Raw genomic sequence first — 19,951 nt, forward strand, 5'->3', positions numbered from 1 at the left:
GGGTGAGTAGAAGCCTGGGCATCCCTGCTTCTGATCTATCCTGCAGGTGGCTAAAGATTTCAATACTGGGGTAATTTCCTTCAGCTCACAGTTGAGGCAGTAGAGTTTTGGATTGTCCACCTTCCTAGAGTAGCTGGGAGGCTGAAATACCCAGTGTTCAATCTGAACAGCTGTATAATATGTCGAATCTAGACTGAGCCTGCCTGTGGTATGTGGGAACCACAGCAGGATGAGTGGGACAGATTCTCCATAATGTGATTGTGCAAATGGGGCCAACTCATCATTGCAGGAATTAACTTTCCTGCTTCCAGTGGCAGGGTGAGCTGTCAAGAACAACTGGCCTACTGAGTGTTGCCTGAAATCACAGTGGTCCTTTCTCTGACTAATGCACTCTCCCACAGGGAAAGAGCCTTTCCCCCACCCCGCTCCACCCCACCCCTCCATTTAATTTGAGAGAGAATGAAATGTACCTTACATGGGTGGCCACCAAAGGCATTCACTAACACAAGACAACAGTTCCCCAGCAAAGATGATGATATCATAGTCTGGGGGGGGGTGTTCACCTGCTTTAATGCTTTGTGATCCCCATAGAAAAACTAAGAACATCTTGCCTAAAAAGATTGTAGGGTAACCAGCAGGCCTCTGCCTTGACCTTCCTAATGCGAAGTAGCTGTAATCTGGCTTGCTGCAGAATCACTTACAACATCCTTGGGGATGTAAAATCCTTCGGGGAAATAGGCATCATTATAGTTGGGCATCTTGGTAAGTCTTTCTCTCCCCCCCCCTCCCAGCTCAGAGGGGAGAAAATATTATCCTGTGACACACACAGAGGGAGGCTGAAACTCAAGAGAAATTATTTCTGCTCTAGTGTCTGAAACACGGAGATGTGGAAGGTGTCTCGTTGCAAGTATGATCCAACAAAAGAGAAAGGGAAAATGAAACATGGTGACGGTTGCAGCTGCAAACCTGATAAGTAATTCAAACAAGAGTTTGGGGTGTGCAATAGAGAAATTCTGTTTGAACTCCGCAACTCCTGAAGTCGCAGGTCTGTTGCCAGACCATTTAGTTTCACTCTTGAAACAATATCAAACGGCTCCTCTGCTCTAGCTTTCTGATCCTCGTATTATTGCAAAATTGCGTCGCTCATACAACCACTTTTGGAAAACTTTGGGACGGCAGATTCACACAGTCCCCTTCACATGTTGATATAACATCTGGAAGGGACCCATTGATGTAGCCTTGCCCCACCACGGTTGCATGGGCTAGCCCCGTCCACTGTCACTACGAAAGCTAGCCACATCCACTTCTGCCACCATGCTCCTGTGACATCCAACATGCCCAGTGGATATTGGAAAGCAATTGGGGTCCCTCTCACTTGGAGAAGCTCTACACGTGCATATCTGTATTGGACATAGACTTGTTTCCAGGTCCGGATTTAGGTTTGATAAGGCCCTAAGATACTGAAGGTAATGGGCCCCTTTATCATACCTGCCAAGTCCCGGACTGCAGAATCCGGGACCGGCAGCCACGTGGCACCGGAAGTTGCATAGACACAACTTCCAGTGTCGCTTTGCCCATCTATGGGCACCGAAAATGCCGACGCCAGCTTCGAAAGTCGCGTCTACGCATGTCCGGAAGTGCGTAGACGCAACTTCCGGTGTCACTCTGCCCATCTATGGGCACCAAAATGGCCACCACCGACACCGGAAGTCGCGTCTACGCACTTCCGGACATGCGTAGATGCGACTTTCGAAGCCAGTGCCGACCATTTTCGGTGCCCATAAATGGGCAAATCAGAAGGGGGGGGGGAAGGCCGCCGGCAGGAGAATATAAGGGAGAATAACGGGAGATGAAGTGATACGGGGGACCGCCGGGAAAAGGTAAGAATAAACGGGGGTTTCTCGAGGAAAACGGGGTACTTGGCAACTATGCCCCTTTATATGTCCAACTGCCCTTTGTCAACAACAAATTGTCACTGTTTTTTGTGTTGAATATATGCTACAGTCATACCTCATGTTGCATTCCTCTCTTGTTACAGACTTTTAGCTTACAAATGTGGCAAACCCGTAAGTGTTTACTTCCAGGTTCGCTGCCCGCACATGCGCAGAAGCGATCTGTGCACTTCGCACATGCACAGAAGTGTTCAATCACGCCGTGCACATTCCCTTTAATTTTTTCGTGGGCCCCCAAGAGAGAGGGCCCCTAAGCTATAGCCTGTAAATCCGGCACTGCTTGCTTCTGATGTTTGTTGTACATGTGTATATCTCTGGTGGTTCACAGGGGTGTCCCATGCAGCACTGGCAGTGGACAGGGCTTTGGCACAAGTTCATGTGACACTCACCCACCCCACACATTCTGGCAATGCATGGAGGGGTTTATGTGAATCTCCCCTTTGGTTCCTCCTTTTCAATCACTGCCATTACAAATGCTATTAAAAGAAGAAAAGACTGGGGCAGACCAATGACAGGGAAGGAGCAGAGGTCACCCTCTCCCATCATGCTCTGCAGTCCCAATACGTAGCCTGTTTTGAGTGGCGGTGCGATCTGTTAGCAAAATTGTTAGCTGTGTGATTCAATAATGAATGGGTGGGTGTTATGGTGCCCTTTAAATTTCCCTCTGACTTTCCCCAGGCTATCCGAGAAGTGACTGGCTACGTTCTGATCGTCATGAATGTCTTCACGTATTTGCCACTGCAGAACCTGCGCATAATACGAGGGATGCAGCACTATCACGACTCTGGTGACAAGTATGCCCTCTACATCGTCCTCAACTATGCAAAAAATGGCACACATGGCCTACAGCAGTTGGGCTTCAATCAACTCACAGGTGAGCCTTGAGGCTTGTGCAACGCAGCCAGAGATTCTGCGCTGCTACTTAATGAATCCTTTTCTGCCTTTGTGGAGGTTAGTGACCAGATTGTAGCATTCCATGGCTCTGATGAAAACAGTCCCTGGACCAGAAAGGACCAATATAATTGTGCTTTGCTCTCCTCTGCCAGGGCATGTCTTAAGCCAGGGGTGATGGAACCCACACCCCCTCCCAAGGTTCCCAGACTCCCAAATCCAACCAGCAACAGCCAGAATGACAAATGCTCAGGAATGGTGATGGGAGTTGTAGTCTAGCAGCATGCGGAAGGCCACCAGTTACCCTCCTTAAACACTTGAGCATCTGAGAGTACTTTTCCATCCCTGCCCCCCACCCAAGACTAGCTGTGCCACAGCTTCTCTCCACTTCTTCCTGCCACCAGAGGTGTAGCATGGGGGGTGGGGGTTACGGGGTCATTGCCCAGGTGCACATTTTGGAGGGGGTGCAATCAGGTGCCCCCACGACAGGCATGGGGCCCTGGCAACTGAGGTGCAGTGGCAGGCGGGTTGGTCTAGTGCAGGGGTCAGTAAACCTTTTCGGCCTACTGTCCCTCAGACCTTATGGAGGGCCGGACTCTTTTTAACAAATTCCTATGCACACTGCGAGGGGGACAGGTAGTCCTCCTCCCCTCCCCACCCCCAGCTGCCTTCTCGGTTTGCTGCCTGCTTCATTTGCCGAAGGGCTGGCGGTGGTGGCGCAGAACAGGCTTCCTCCCCACCTAGAGAAAGAAGGCACTGTGCTTACCTTCCCAGGGGCTCCCACCACCACCACCACCACTGCTTCTTCTTCTTGTGAAGCAGGTAGGCAGAGCGAGCTCATCCACTCCACTCTCTGGCCCACAGGAGCATCAGGGCAGCGGCGGGAGGAAGAGGCCGAGTGGTGGAAGCTCTGCCAATCAAACACCGCTGAGGTAAATCAGGTGCGGAGTTTGATTGGCAGAGCTGCCACTGTTCGGTCTCTTCCTCCTGTCGCCATTGGTGGGAGTCTCGGCTTCACGGCGGGTTCCGGCTTCATGGTGCGGGCCGGATTTAGGACCCAGGTGGGCCTGATCTGGCCCGGGGACCTTAGTTTGCTGACCCTGGTCTAGTGGGCAGGCAGATGGAGGCAGCAAGAGAGGAGCCTGTTGGGAGTTGGGCTTCATTCACCCCAACCCCCACTCACACGCAGGCTTCACGTGAGCCCCCACCTCAGCTGCCCAGTCCACCAGGGGGCGCAACATTTGCCCCACCCCGGGCACTGGCAAACCATGCTACGCTACTGTATGCCACACATCTCTCTCCCCAGTAGTGCATTCAAAGATGTCTTGCTCAGTGCCAGGGTTTGGCCTTGAGTATACGCAGTAATAGCAAAGAGAGATCCCTTTCAGCGTGTGCAGGGTGCTTAAGTTCAGCCGTGAATAACTACAACTACTGCAGCCAGGATCTGAAGAGAAGGATGATCAGATAGGAGGGTATGACTTTTAGGTAGGGTTGAGCACCTTGCTCTGTGTGTGTGTGTGTGTATGTGTGTGTGTGTTGTGGTACACTTCCTGGGAAGCAACAAATGATTTGAGTTTTGGCACAGTTTCTAAGTGCCTTTAAGAATCCACATCTGGGCATCTAAGCTTCGGTTATTTCCCTCAACCGCTTGAAGCAATCCTGAAAACAGAGTGCTTTTTTATAATGTGGAAAGTTCCCTTCCCTCCCTGTTTAGTAGCCACTATCTGGCTCTTTCTACTGGGGATTAGGGTCATGGCCACCCCGCTTTAAGTAGCCTTTTCCAGATTGCCATTCACACTTTGCACTGCTAAAGCTGAGAGTGGATGGGAGGAAATGGAATGCTTGGTTTCCTTTGCAATTATAAGCTGCTTCAGGCACCCAGTGAAAAAGTATATGGGGCAGACATTGCATATCTATCCCCACAGTTGCTCCCTGCAGGCAAGGCTAGGGCGTATGTGGGGCACTGGGTGGAGCATGATTGCTCAGTGGATAAATGATTTCAGCATCTGTCACCTTTTACCTTCCCCACTGAGGAGGAAAACACATTCCACAGTTCAGATCTTACACCATTGGCTCAGGCAATCATACGCTACGCCTGGACTCTGTCCTTGCGCAGAACACAATCTCAGTCTAAATGTTTGTTTCAAGAAAAATCCATGGGCACCTACCCATCCAGCAGCTGGTTTTGAAATGTTAACTAATGTCCACTTAATGTGCCTTTAAAGTACTCATTCCAATAGGCACGAGATACCTGGAGACTGGGACGCAGGTGGCGCTGTGGGTTAAACTACAGAGCCTAGGGCTTGCCGATCAGAAGGTAGGCGGTTCGAATCCCCGCGACAGGGTGAGCTCCCGTTGCTTGGTCCCAGCTCCTGCCAACCTAGCAGTTCGAAAGCACGTCAAAAGTGCAAGTAGATAAATAAGTACCGCTACAGCAGGAAGGTAAACAGCGTTTCCGTGTGCTGCTCTGGTTCACCAGAAGCGGCTTTGTCATGCTGGCCACATGACCTGGAAGCTGTACGCCGGCTCCCTCGGCCAATAATGCGAGATGAGCGTCGCAACCCCAGAGTCGGTCACGACTGGACCTAATGGTCAGGGATCCCTTTACCTTTTACCTGGAGACTGTAATTTGTTAAGGGAATTGTAGGTCTGCAAAGTCATAACCCATAGCAAACTACAGTCCCCAGGTTTCTTTGAGGGAAGCCATGGTTGTTAAAAGTGGTATAAGAGTGCTTTAAATGTACGGTGTCAGCAGTCATCCTGGTATGTTTGCACAAAGTTTGTGAGGAGGCTTGACAGTGTTTTGTCAATCCATGGTTATCCCACACTTTCCGTTGCATTTCCCCTTCATTTTGCTTATCACAGGTTTTATGCGGAAGAGCACTGATTGACTTCATTGCACAACTTGCATTTGCCAGCGTGTGATTGAATCCTACCCGAAACTGGCAACCGTGCTCATAGTTTTGTAATAAGAGTATGACTATCCCTCAGAGAACATGTAGCACCTTCACCTACAGTTAATATAATTAGCTGAACTTGTTTGTAGAGTAATCAATCACAAAAGATTAATTTGCATTGCAGACATGCCCTTACTTGTGACTTTTGGGTACTTGTCTTAGCATCTGTTGCTAGCCCTCACTGTAGCATGTTGTTGGGAAGGGGAACTGAAGACAGAAAGGAACTGTAATTAGACCCATAGGGCTTGCATCAGTAGTGTGATAGGCAGTGTTCGTGGTTAAATCAACGTACTAGTAAACGTACTACCATAGTAATATTTTTTGAGCGACACTGAAAAAGTATAGGAGTTTGAAATCATGTGCACAGAATCCCATTCTTGATTTAGAGGTTGTTGCCTCTCCTTTCAGCAGCAAAATTCAGCCACTGGTTGAAACCAGATATTGAATGGTTCTATACTGAACAACCTGGCATGCTCTGGTCCATGGGGTCACGAAGAGTCAGACCCGACTAAATGACTAAACAACAACATACTGAACAACAGCCAGATCTTTTAGGAGCTTCCAGACATGATTAACTATTATTATTTATTGAATTTATATACCGCCCTATACCCGGAGGTGTCAGGGTGGTTCACAGAAAAGATGACAATATATAAAATAAAATAAAAATAAAAACAACCACCCAATAACACACACCCAAAAAAGAGCCACATTTTAAAAGGGTATAGGATGTCAATCAGGTCAACCAAAGGCCTGGCACCTAAAGATGTATAATGGCCTGGCGAACGTCCCTGGGGAGAGCATTCCACAGACGGGGAGCCACTGCAGAGAAGGCCCGTTCTGGTGTTGCCACCCTCTGGACCTCTTGAGGAGGAGTCACACAAAGGAGGGCCTCAGAAGATGATCTCAGGGTCTAGGTAAGTTCATATGGAAAGAGGCGGTCCTTGAGCTATTGCGGTCCTGAGCCGTTTAAAGCTTTGTCTTAAACTATTTGGACAAAGCATCTAGGAGTCTGATGAACTGTGTCATCTTAGAAGTTGCTTCTAACATAAAACCCAGTTGTTCTAAAACACCCCTTTTTTAAAAAAAATTAATCTAGTTTTTCAAGATTACCACAAGAGAACCACAAAACAATATAAAACAAATCAAAAACGTCAGAGCCAGAAAAAAACTATAAGCAGCCAGCACAATCCATGGCATCTCAGAAGTTGGTGAGGCCAGTCTATGATGGAGGCTCTAAGGAAATGATGGCTTCAGGTTCAGGATGAGGGTAGAAAACATGTTTATCTCCCAGGAGTCATTTGCTATGGATCCTAAATGTCAATCTGGGGCTCTGCCCCTCCTATTGCTTAACTCTCTGAACTTCTGATTGTATCGGAGAGAACATTTTTACAATCTGAGCTGGAGATAAGCAGGTGAAAGTCCAATCTACAAGAAAGAATTTATGGGTCCACTTAGCCAGTTAGCTCGCAGGATTTGACTAGCTGCCAAAGAAGCAGGTTTGTGGGCCACCCTTAACACCCTGCCCCTTTAATTGGCCAGACCCGGTGTTGTACAACAAAGTAAAGCCTTGTAAACAACCTGGGGTAGAGTCCCAATTCAAGGTCAACTCCAGCTACAATAGAGATAATGGAATTAGTTGAGGAAGAGGGGTGGGGTGGGGGACTATGGAAGCAGAACTTTGAGGGAAACTGAATCAATTGAGAGAGACAACGCCAATGCTTGTTCTGCTTCTCACCAAGAAACTTCATAAAGAATTTGCATTACGAAAGTCCCCTGGGGTTATCCTGCATGAGAAGGAATGTCAACTGTTTTGCAGCCTGGGCAGGTGACACCTGGCTAAGCAGAGTCTAGATTCCTAAATGGACCCCATTCACACTGTTTCATCTACGGATGTGAACTTTCCTGGGAGGATTGCTATTATATAGTCCTTGTGTCACACGCAAGAAGCAGCTGCATTTGGGGAGAAGGAGGGCAGAAAGGAAAGGACAGTTAGCAACTGGTAAATGTGGGTTTGTTTCTTTGCTCTTTTTCCTTCATTGGGGTTTGGAAGAGCAGCTCTGAGTGCTGTAATGTTGCTTAGCTATGATTTGCAAGCCAGCCCTCTTAGTTAGGGCTGCCATACGACCTGAATTTCCCAGACATAGCCGGGATTCATCCGCCGGAAAGAGCATCCGTGTGGAATTCAGCCAAAATCAGCATATGGCAACCACTTTGCCCACCAAAAGCTCAACAATGTTTGTGTCCGGATTTTAACTTTTTGAAATATGGCAATCCTAGCTTAGTGTCTGGCCAAGGGCAGGCCTGCACATCAGTTGCCTCCAGGTTTTGTTTAGCTCTAGTTCACAATCGGAATGCCATGGATTGTTCCTAGAAAAGGCATGCAGGGAGCTTTACACCCAGGATGCCTCAACAATGGCATTTGAAAACCCAGCTGTGCTGCATCTGATACAGCCCTTGCTGTTCCATCCGTTCTGTAGACAATCACATAGGAAACAATGGCCTGCGAGCGCTCCAGTTGGAGAACAGCCTTTACCAAAGGTGTCATGGGCTTTGAAGACACTCGATCTCAGGACGCAAGGGATTTGTGCTTGGCAAATCCACACCGTGATCAACTCCCGCATGGAAACCTATTTCCCCACTGTGGAGGGATGTGTGGATCCAGAGATTGTAAACTATAGCATATCTTTGAAAGCTATTTCAGAAGGATTCTTTCAGCCCAAAGTTCAGTTACCTCTCCAGAACCCATTGCTACAATATGATGGCCATGTTTGGACCCACTTTTCAGCTATGCTTTACTTCCTTCCCAGATTCAGAAACGAATCCTAAGAGGTTTCAAACATTCCTGATTAATCATCGTGTCAAAGATGCTGTGAATCTGATTCAGGCTGATGAATTTGCTGCTTGTCTGTGGAGTGAGCTCTTTAATTTGGAACTGAATGTATGCGTCTACCACGGGTCCCTCTGTGATAGGTAGGGTTGGCAGTCGCCCGCTAGCCCCTCTGCCTCCCACGCCAGAGAGCCTGGAGCGCCTGAGCCCAAGCCTGAACCAGAGCCGCCCGCGCAGAAAAAATAAAAATAAAAACTCCAAATCCAGGACATTTGCTTTGAAATGTAAAATTCCCCCCGAATGAGCATGTAGGATCCCCAAAAGAGGATACTGTATGTCTATGAATTTTTGGACGTATGGCAACTCTATGTTAGGCAAAGCAGCCCAGTACAGCAAGGGTAATCCAGACATGAAAACAATGTATTTACTTGAGTCCAGTGCACCATCAAATCTAATGCACACCTTAATTTTCGCAACGTAATTTGGCCAAAAAAGGTAATCTTGTGCTCATGGTTTCTCATGCTGGTTCAAGTCCTGCTAGCATTCTATAGGATAAAGAATCTCTGTATCCAGAACTGAGTGCCAGCTAATCTGTATTGGATTGGCTCTGTACCATCTATCCCCCTAGGAGGTGTCCAGTGTGATCACCCTTGGTGTTTTGCAGAGCAGAGGGACTGGGATACCACCCCCTTCTTTCTTCACTCAACAAGTAATCAATATCATTAAAGCTGACTGTTGATCAGTGGCTAAGTGAGTATGCACATGCAAGCTACCGGTATTATATGTATGGATTACCCTTTACTTTGGCTCCAGTGCACTCCTGCTACTGGGGTGTGAAGCCAAGTGCACACAATGTTAGCCACAATTTATCTGTATCCTGTAGTTTCTCGAGAAATATCCTTGTTTGATGCATTTCGCCACAAGCCAGGTTGAAGGTTTTTCCAGGTTTTCATGGATTTACACAATGGAGAAACCACAGCAAACCTTGGCCTCTGGTGTGTACAGCAAGCGTAAATGCGACTTGAAATGTAGCGGAGTTGGGGGCGTAAGCATGGTATGTTTTCAGCCGCTAATGTGTACACAAGGTTTAGCCTCACTGTTTAGCACAATGTTCTTTGCATGCTAGTGAGTTCGTGATGAAGAACCATGGGTGGAATTCAGTGTTGCGCTAAGGCATTTGTTCAATCAATGCAAGCATTTCAGGTTGCCAGATAGAACAATCTCCCCTGCCCCCCACCCAATATGCTGCTCTGGGAGTTCTCCCGAACCTCCAGAGTAGATGGATTAGGTGCACAGGGTGAGGAGAGGGGGAAAGCCCTGTTTCGCTAGAGAAGACCTTTTGCAGAGCTTCTGCTGATGGGACATGTTAGTTGAACCCAGCCCTATGTTTTTAGTTCTCTCTCTCTCTCTCTCTCTCTCTCTCTCTCTCTCTCTCTCTCTCTGTGTGTGTGTGTGTGTGTGTGTGTGTGAGAGAGAGAGAGAGAGAGAGAGAGAGAGAGAGAGAGAGAGAGAGAGAGAGAGAGATCATTCTGATTAAAGCTGCCTTGAGATGGGTTTGCCCTGAAAGGTGACCTATAAATCTTTGTAATAATAATGATAATTAATTTATGATGATGTGGGGACTTAAATTCAAATTTCAGTTTCATCTCTCTGTTCACGGGACCCCAGCCAATGGACCTTGCTTCAGAAATTGGCTATATTTAATCTGAATGCAGACGGATGCATGTGCAAACATAGATTAGAGAAGCTTGGAGTCCCCATATCAGCCATGGGGAATCTAGAGCACTCCAGATATTGTCCTACAACTCCCATCATCCCTGCCCATTGGCCATGTTTCCTGGGGTTGATGGTTGTTAGAGTCCAGCAATATTTGGAGGGCCACAAGTTCCCCACCCCTGACCTATGTCCTTCAGTTGAGCACTACTGGTTGGTTGAGTATGAAGTCTTCCGTGACCACTGGAAGTGACTGTTTGTGAAATCTGAGTTCTTGGCTCTCGTGTCAGCAGAGCTAAGAGGAAGACAGACAGCCCAGAACAGGCCTCTGCATGTTTTAGGTACCTGCCCCATCCAGTCTGTTGGGTTGATGTTGATGTTGTTGTTGTTCAGCTACTGTGGCACCAAAAAAAGACAACACCTATCTATCAGCTTTCCCATCGCTTGATCTTTCTGTTGGCTGACAGAACAACCCTTGGCGGAGGAGACATGGCTTTTCAGAATTACCTGGGCAACATTCCCTGCTGTATGGAAGTGCCTGCAGCGTTTCATGGATACTACAAGTATTTCACATCACTAATATTTAGCGCTTGAATACTTAATTGCAGACGTGTACTGCGTTCCTTGTAAGGGAAAAGAAGGTTGATGTCTCAGCCTAAAGTAGATTGTTAAAGGGCTGTGGGAAGAATTGTGGAATTGACAAGGAGTAGGAGGCAAGGGTGGCAGTGGAGCAATGCGAAAGGTGATATTGCAATGCTGATTTGGGGAACATTTGGTCAGATGTACCCCTTACAAAAATCCATGTGCATACCCTCCAATATTTCTCTGATGAAAATAGGGAGGTCCTATGTTGTTGTTGTTGTTTTACTATTTATACCCCAACCATCTGACTTGGTTGTCCCAGTCACTCTGGGTGGCTTCCAACATACATAAAAACGTAATAAAACATTCAACATTACAGGGCTGCCTTCAGATGGCTTGGGGGGGGGGTCGCGTAACTCCATACCCTCCAACATTCCTCCAAAGAAAACGTTGAAAGGAAAAAGTGGGACATTCTGGGATCAAATCAGAAACCGGGAGGCTTCTGTAAATCCAGGACTGTCCCTGGAAAACAGGGACCCTTGGAGGGTCTGCATGTGTGGTGCATTGATTGGAGTATGAGATCAGGGTTCGAATCCTCACTGAGCCATGAAGCTCACGAGGTGTCCTTTAGCCAGACACTGGATCTCAGCCCAGTCTATTTTACAGCATTGTTATGAGGATAATATTGGGGGAACCATGTTTACTACATTGAGCGCCTTTAACACATGACACCTCCAAATGGGTAACAAAGGCCCATTAGCCTTGGTTGTGGAGATGAGAGCTGGAAAAAACTAAACAGAAGTTAGGGTGAGGTACAGTGGCATTTCTGGTTACGAATGCTTCTGGTTACGAATGCTTTGGGTTACGAACTCCGCTAACACGGAAGTAGCTGCTCCTGGTTGCAAACTTTGCCCTAGGATGCGAACGGAAATTGCGCGCCGGAAGCCCCATTAGTGAAAGCGCGCCTATAAGAATGGTTTCATCTTAAGAATGGACCTCCAGAACGAATTAAGTTCATAAACAGAGGTACCACTGTACTGTGAAAGCACCAGTTTGATCAAGCCAGCAAGTGTGAATTTAATAAATAGTATTTATACCCAGCCTGGCTTGGGTATAAACGGCTTGCCGGCCACTTATAGGGAGGCTGATATTCCTATATACAGTCGTACCTTGGATCTCAAACACCTTGGTACTCGGATGTTTTGGCTCCAGAACGCCGCAAACTTGGAAGTGAGTTTTGCAAACGTTCTTTGGAACCCAAACGTCCAATGGGCCTTCCACGGCTTCTGATTGGTTGTAGGAGCTTCCTGCAGCCAATCAGAAGCCGCACTTTGGTTTCTGAACATTTTGGAAGTCGAACGGACTTCCGGAACGGATTCCAAGGTACGACTGTATATCCGAAGAATACTTCGGAAGTCTGAAAAACACACTGATAGCTCCCAGCCCTCTGCTGGTAAGGACTCATTAAGTCTCCAGATCTCAGTTTGTTAAGCAGCTTGCTGTTAAGAGACAAATGTGTTGCTTCAAAACACACACACACCTTTTGCTGAATGATGGCAAGGAAGCAAGGGAGACTGCGGCCGCAGTCGTATAGGCATTTGCCTGGGAGCAAGCCCCACTGAACTCCTGAAGAGACATGTATAGGATTGTATTGTAAGTGTGGGCAATGAGTCGCTCCACAAAAATGGCTGGAGGGAAAGTAGTAATGACACCAACTTTGTTTTTAGTGCCAGATCAAGACTCAGCGATTTGCTCAGGCCTTTGTAAGGTAACTTGTTTAATTTAGTGAGCACATATGCTGGAAGGACGAAGTCTGCTCTGCTGTTTTTAAAGACTGCCTTTTTAATTACGCTTTTATCTTGTTCTTGTTCCCTCTGTGAATCGAAATGGATTTGTGTATTGTTTTAATTTGTTCGGTGTTATGGTTGTGCCCTGCCCTGGGTTGGTTGTGATGAAAGGCTAGGCTATAAATATATTAAAACAGAATAATGCATAAATAAGAAGTTGGTGGAGAAGAGGTCTGAAGGGAATAAGGAGACGGCTCAGCAGAGCCATAGAAATGAGAGTGAGGCAGTGATCATAACAGTGGAGAGAATTCAGAGAGTGGGGAAGCCTCTTTGGGAGACCATCCTAGCCCATTTAAGATTTTATATGATTCTGTGGAGCTAGAGGAAGTGGGACTGCACAAGCTCATCTTCCACAGGTTCATAATCTGTTCTGGAAATAGTTCTGAAAATGATTGCTTTCATTTTCAATACAGTGGTGCCTTGGTTCTCAAAATTAATCCGTTCCAGAAGTCCGTTCCAGAACCAAAGCGTTCCAAAACCAAGGCGCAATTTCCCATAGAAAGTAATGCAAAATTGATTCATCCGTTCCAGACTTTTAAAAACAACCCCTAAAACAGCCATTTAACATGAATTTTACTATCTGACGAGACCATTGATCCATAAAATGAAAGCACAATCAATCAGTAGCTGAACTGGGTTCCACATAGTCACAAAAAATGAGCCGCAAAAACAAAACGCAAAATAAATAGCAAAAACAGACAGACCTCAGTGTAACACTCAAAACGGAAGTGTGGCACTCAAATCAGAAGCGTAACACTCAAAGCAGAGCATGTTCGGCTTCCAAAAAAAGTTTGCAAACTGGAACACTTCCTGGTTTGCAGTGTTTGGGTTCCAAATTGCTTGAGTACCAAGGATTTTGAGAACCAAGGTACCACTGTATATGGAAGCTGGATGTGCACAGTGTACATGCTGGCTATTTCTCACACAGATATTTTGGTGTCTCACATCTCCAGGAAGGAAAGTGGTCACAGCTGCCTCTTACTGTTTTTCAGAAATCCTGTCTGGGGGTGTCTACATTGGGAGGAACAAGCAGTTGTGTCATGTGGATACTATCAATTGGGGAGACATCATCCGGGATCCAAGCTACCCTGCAGTGATCCAAAAGAACGCAGACAAAAACAAGTGTGAGTATTGGCTAAAAGTAGGGTGAGGTGTGTGCTTGCACTCGTATTCCCCTGTCTGGCTTGCCAATGTTTTGTGTTTGCACAGGAGGCTTTCTTCCCCATGCAACCATTTCCTCTCTTCTCATTTCCCTGCTACATCGGTGCCCCTTTTTCTTTCTGCAATGCGAGAACCCAAGAAATCTCCCATCCAGGCCCTTACCAGACGTAAACCTGCCTAGTTTCAACAAGGTGACTCCATCACATGCTTCCTAGTTAAAGTCCACCACCACTGAATCTTTATTGCGCTCGTTCTGTGTTGGGGCTTTTATATTGGTCGTCTTTTAAGTTTACTGTCTCTTTACTGCAATACGATTTTATTGTTATGCTTTTAGCCTTTGTTTTGTGTGTGTGCCACCTAGAGAATTAATTTTTATGAGGTTCCTGAAAACATATATCAAATAAATCCAAACCGGCTCAGACCATAACCATTCTAAAATGATCTTTAAATAGAGCACCTGTTTGCTTGCAGAAGGTCTGGCCTTTACAGGTAGGGCTATGTGTATCCTTGGCATGAAACCATGGAGGAAGGAAAATACATATATTTAGATTCCTTTGAAATAGCTGCTTTTGACCTCTAAATTGAAACTAGAGAGTGTTAAGTGAAGTCTTATCTTTCTAGCTGTCCCACTATTTCATAATATACTGCATAACTGGAAATAATAATAAAAAACTAATATATACAAAGAAAGAAAGAAACCATGGAGGACCACTGCAGTGAATGCAGACAAGTTGTCTGACTCTGCATAAGACACATTCCTTTGTGCCTGTGTCAAGCTGCTCTGGAAGCCCTTTCAGGTAAAGAATGGGGTTAAAACACTTTAAATCAGGTTCCATGCACATTAAGCAGATTGCATGTGAAGCAGGCCTTTGGACATAATGTGATTCTTATAAGCTTATTGGCCCATCATACTCATTACCTCTGGTTTAGATGGCTGATGTTGCGTTTTGTCTCCCTGGATAGGTTCTCCATGCCATGAGAGCTGCAATGGTCACTGCTGGGGTCCTGGTCCTAATAACTGTCAAACATGTAAGTATTACAGTGCCTGGGACTCAGTCTCTCTCCCCCCCCCCCCCAACCAGGGACCTTCCAGATGTTTTAGATTGCAACTCCCCCCATGCCCAGCCAGTATTGGAGGGCAGGTTGGAGGAGATTAACCCCTAACCCCAGGTTTGGTCCTTGAGTGAGCAACCAGGACTCGATTCTTCTCATGGCTGCTTTAAATGTGGCTTCTGTCATCTTAAACTTGGCATGGTGATAGACAGGTTCCAGATTTGGAAAGGAAAGCTATGGCAGCACCTGCTTTAAGCAATCTGCCTGCATATAATAGGTGATCTGTAACTTTTAACAATTGAACTGCTACTGAAAAGGCCAGATGACAGAAAATGCTCATATGAGAGGGAACACGGTAAACAGATTTCATGATGATATAACTCTGACAGTAATGGCATACATTAAAAGCACCTGGATACCACATTTACAGTCATGGCCTCCCCTAGAGAATCCTGGGAATTGTAGTTTATTAAAAAGTCCCAAACCCTGGAACCTTTCTTCATTGGGAACTTGATTTGTCCCCTCGACTGTTTTGGTTGCCCTTTTCGGAACCTTTTCCCAATTCTACGATGTTCCTCAACCGGGCAAAGTTGGTGCAAAAGCATTCAAAGAGCCCTCTTTAGAAAAAGGTAAGTTGTGAATGGTAGTAAAGCTATCTCCTACCCCCAACACAAAATCACAGAGTTGTAGAGTTGGAAGGGACCACAAGGGTCACCTTGTCCAACCCCCTGCAATGCAGGAATCTTTCACACAACATGGGGCTCAAACCCACGGCCCTGAGATTAAGAGTCTCATGCTCTACCAACTGAGCTATCCCTCAGCTCCCAACCCTCCATTAATTGGGAAGGCAATATACTGACTTTTGGATCAGGGATTGCAGGTGCATCATGCCATGGGAAATTTCTGCATTGAGGGGTAGTAACTGTACCTTAAGTAATTTTTTTCCTGTGTCCACCTCCCAGGGTCTTGGGAAGGTCAGGAGAAGATGGGAGGAGCCGACTGTTAGAGTGGAGGATGGGGTGATGGCATGGACTGCTTCTCACCCAACATTTTTCTCCCCCTGCCATAGTGACCAAGACCATCTGTGCCCCCCAGTGCAATGGGCGCTGCTTTGGCCCCAACCCCAATGAATGCTGCCATGACGAATGTGCAGGCGGCTGCACTGGCCCACTGAAGACAGAGTGTTTTGTACGTAAGCAGTCTCTGTGCCCGGCTCTCCTCGGGTGTGCTTTGTATGACTGGTCTGTGTTGAGGAAAGGAGGTGATTGTGAGAATGGGAACAATTTGGTTTTGAGTGTACATATCTGCCCCTTTTTCCTTTTGTCCCCACAACCTGCCTGCCAGCACAACCTTCCAATCTTTTGAGCTCAGCTCCTGATCTTTCGCTTTTACCAGAGCCTGTGCCCTTTGCTTCCTATGCTGCCTCGGCTTCTTATAATAATAACCTTTTTGCAATCACAGTTTTTAACGGAATATTGGGGGAAATGTGGGTTATCCTCTCTCACCAACCTCCCTATGGTGTCTCCATGGAGTTAGTTCCAAGTTTTGTGTGTGCTTTCAGGATTGGGGGAAAGAATCTAGCATGAAGTGGGTGGAAATCAGCGTTGCACTAATACAATTGATCCACCAGCGCAAGCATTTCTGCTTCTCTGATGGAACGGTCTCCCTTCTCCTCTCCCTGCATGCTGTTTTGGGAGGTCCTCTTGCCCTTCCAGAGCACATTTGAGGAAGGCGTGGGAGAGGCATGGCGGAGGAGAGGGGGAAGCCCATTGCGCTAGCGAGAGTCCGAGTGCTGGCTTTCACTTGCGCACTGGTTTAGTTGAATCTGGCTCAATGTTTCAGCTTTCGGCCTGGAGTGTTGGGGCTTGGGTGGGCATGGTCTTACTCAGCTTTTTGTCACATGCTTTTTCTACCCCAGGCCTGCCGGCAGGTCAATGACAATGGGGCCTGTGAAACACGCTGCCCTCTTCCGTTGATCTACAACAAGCTCACCTTCCAACTGGAGCCAAACCCAGATGCCAAATACCAGTATGGTGGCGTATGCGTCAAAAACTGCCCCCGTAAGTCGTAGGTTGTGGCTATAGGGGAGAAGGGGGTGGTTGTCTTCTCTCTCTGTGTGTGAAGGGTGTTCCTTTAGATTGGAGCACCACTTCCTTCAGGGCCAGTTCAGGCATTATTTTCCCCTCCCCACAAACCTGCACCCCATCTGGGAAGATTGCCACAGATGTGGCAGAACTCCATTGAGGGGCCATGATGTACAAAGGCCACTTAAGCTTTTATGCTGGCCCACACCTTGTTTTCTTGTGAACCACTTTGAGCACAGATGTACTGGTGGAAAAGGCAGCATAGATATAAATTGACAGTGTCAATGACGAAGTCTAAATAAAATAATGTCTAATAAGACATTTAATGGGACCCAGGTGGCGCTGTGGTTAAACCACTGAGCCTAGGGCTTGCTGACCAGAAGGTCGGCGGTTCGAATCCCTGTGACGGGGTGAGCTCCCGTTGCTTGGTCCCAGCTCCTGCCAACCTAGCAGTTCGAAAGCACATCAAAATGCAAGTAGATAAATAGGAACCGCTACAGCGGGAAGGTAAACGGCGTTTCCATGTGCTGCTCTGGATTGCCAGAAGCGGCTTTGTCATGCTGGCCACATGACCTGGAAGCTGTACGCCGGCTCCCTCGGCCAATAATGCGAGATGAGCGCGCAACCCCAGAGTCGGTCACGACTGGACCTAATGGTCAGGGGTCCCTTTACCTTTACCTTTAAGACATTTAATATCACTATAACCAAACACTAACAATTTGACTGTTTTATTTTAATTTTAACCTGACTGTTCCCAGATCAAGAATTAGAAATCACAGTAGCTGAAATCACAGCTTTTTTCAAGTTTGAAAGCCTTTGGGGGGTCCCCACCTGTTTTTATTACGTATTATGTATTTTTATGCTGTGAACTACCCTGAGATCTATGAATGAAAGGCGGTATACAAATTTAGTCAATAGTAATACCGTAGTAATAATAATCCGCTGTTACTTTTCTCATATTAAAATGGAAGGAAACCAGATTCTTCAGTGAAAAACTAGGAGCCCCAACTCCCCATCTCTCTCCTCACAGTTACTTATGAGGTCCCTCTTTAGACCCAAACATCCCTAAGGGGTTTCCAGTGACTAGCTGCTCACATTTCTCTAATCTTCCCCCTGTTCTCTCTCTCTCCTCCTTCCCATTATTTTGCAGATAATTTTGTGGTGGATCAGAGCTTGTGCATCCGGACATGCCCTCCTCACAAAATGGAAGTGGAAAAAGGCGGCCGGAAGATATGTGAGCCTTGCGTGGGGCTGTGCCCAAAAGGTAACACGAAGCCATAGCTTCTTCTGGCTACTGGAACAGGAAACTAAATAGGAAGGCATAACTGAGGCTCCCAGCTCTTCTTCTCTGTCTGTGGAGCATATCCACCTTTCGAGTGTGAAGGTTGTGCACTTGCCATGTGAGTTGCATATTTCTTCAAAGAACTCGGACAACCTGCCTGCGAAAGCCTTGGACTTCCTCTTCTGGACTTCTTTAAGAAACAAATGTGTCATTCTATACCCGTGTGGCATTTGCCCTTTATGGGTGTGTGCAATTAGTCCTTGGGGTACCTTGATTAAAAAAGCAAAGTGATAATCAACCTTGATTTGAATTTGTTTTCCATTTCTGACTTTTATTAATTCCACCTCTGAAGATTTAAAGACCTCAGCTCCATATGCTGCCTGTTGAAGAGACTCTGTGAATAGACATGACTGGTTCTTGGGATTTTCTTTTACATATTCTGTCTATGTACAGAACAGGCTTTATACCCTCTTCCTGTAGGTTATTCCACAGGAAATATAATAGGACTAGTGTATTTCAGCCCGTTCAATAACGGGCGCTAGAACATCCTGGGGTTCGGAGAAGCGCTTGCGCAGCGCTTCTCCGAACCCTGGGACCTGTCCTTACTGTCGGCAGCAGGAGGACAGGAATGAAGGAGGAGAAAGCGCTGCTTTCTTCTCCTCCATTCCTCTCCCGCAGCCGCCGACAGCAAGGAGACATCCCAGGGTTCGGAGAAGCGCTTGCGCAGCGCTTCTCCGAACCCTGGGACCTGTCCTGGGACCTGTCCTTGCTGTCCTGGGACCTGTCCTTGCTGTCGTCGGCAGGAGGACAGGAACGGAGGAGGAGAAAGCGCTGCTTTCTCCTCCTTCCTTCCTCTCCCGCAGCCGCCAACAGGAAGGACGCGGGACACAAACCCCTACCTCGCCGCCGCTGCTTCGCGGCCTCCCGCCGCTCCTCTCACGGGCCAGGGAGGGTTGTTCTGGCCGGGAGCGGTGGTTGGAGGAGGCAGGGGGGGGGAGAGAGTGCGCACGTGCAGTCTCTGCTGTCCAATCCCTGTGTCCCTGGCGCACATGCGCAGTACCCCAGGGACACACGGGACAACTTGGACGCAGGGACTTTATTATATAGGATATTTATATTTGTTCAATTGTACCTTTTTGATCTCTTCCCCCCCCCTTTATTTTTCCTGCTGTACAACCTCATTGAAAAGTTTTTTTATAAAAAAAATACATATATAAACTTGGGACTGATCCCAATTACCAAGTCATTTTTGCCTATTCCATCAGCTCTGGGGACATCAAATCAAAATACTTTATTCGACCGATAGTCAGAAAGAAAAACATTTCTCTGGGGACATGTTAGGGAGCTGTGTGGAGAGATGTTAAGCTAGTAGCTTTCACCTCTTTGAAACATTTAACCCTGACCCCCTGCCTTGTTTCCAGCTTGTGAAGGGACTGGAATTGGAAACAAGTATCAGACAGTGGATTCCAGCAATATTGACAGCTTTATCAACTGCACGAAAATCTTGGGCAACCTGGACTTCCTTATCACTGGTCTTGTAGGGTAAGTATGCATAGATTGTTCTCTACACTAAGATATAACTTCTTGTGAGTTGGGACA

The 19,951-nt window shown here is 47.0% G+C and overlaps 1 protein-coding gene across 1 annotated transcript in view; it reads left to right on the plus strand.

Moving 5' to 3' along the window:
- Nucleotides 1-19,951, plus strand: part of ERBB3 (erb-b2 receptor tyrosine kinase 3) — an 89,544-nt gene that overhangs the window by 41,241 nt on the left and 28,352 nt on the right. The window contains exons 3-9 of the mRNA XM_035103953.3: nt 2,631-2,826; nt 13,765-13,896; nt 14,897-14,962; nt 16,056-16,174; nt 16,905-17,046; nt 18,221-18,334; nt 19,774-19,894. Coding sequence (XP_034959844.3) covers nt 2,631-2,826; nt 13,765-13,896; nt 14,897-14,962; nt 16,056-16,174; nt 16,905-17,046; nt 18,221-18,334; nt 19,774-19,894 — 890 coding nt within the window. The remainder of the gene's footprint in view (nt 1-2,630; nt 2,827-13,764; nt 13,897-14,896; nt 14,963-16,055; nt 16,175-16,904; nt 17,047-18,220; nt 18,335-19,773; nt 19,895-19,951) is intronic.

Source organism: Zootoca vivipara, chromosome 2, assembly GCF_965207765.1.
Source record: "Zootoca vivipara chromosome 2, rZooViv2.hap1.1, whole genome shotgun sequence".
NCBI lineage: Eukaryota > Metazoa > Chordata > Lepidosauria > Squamata > Lacertidae > Zootoca > Zootoca vivipara.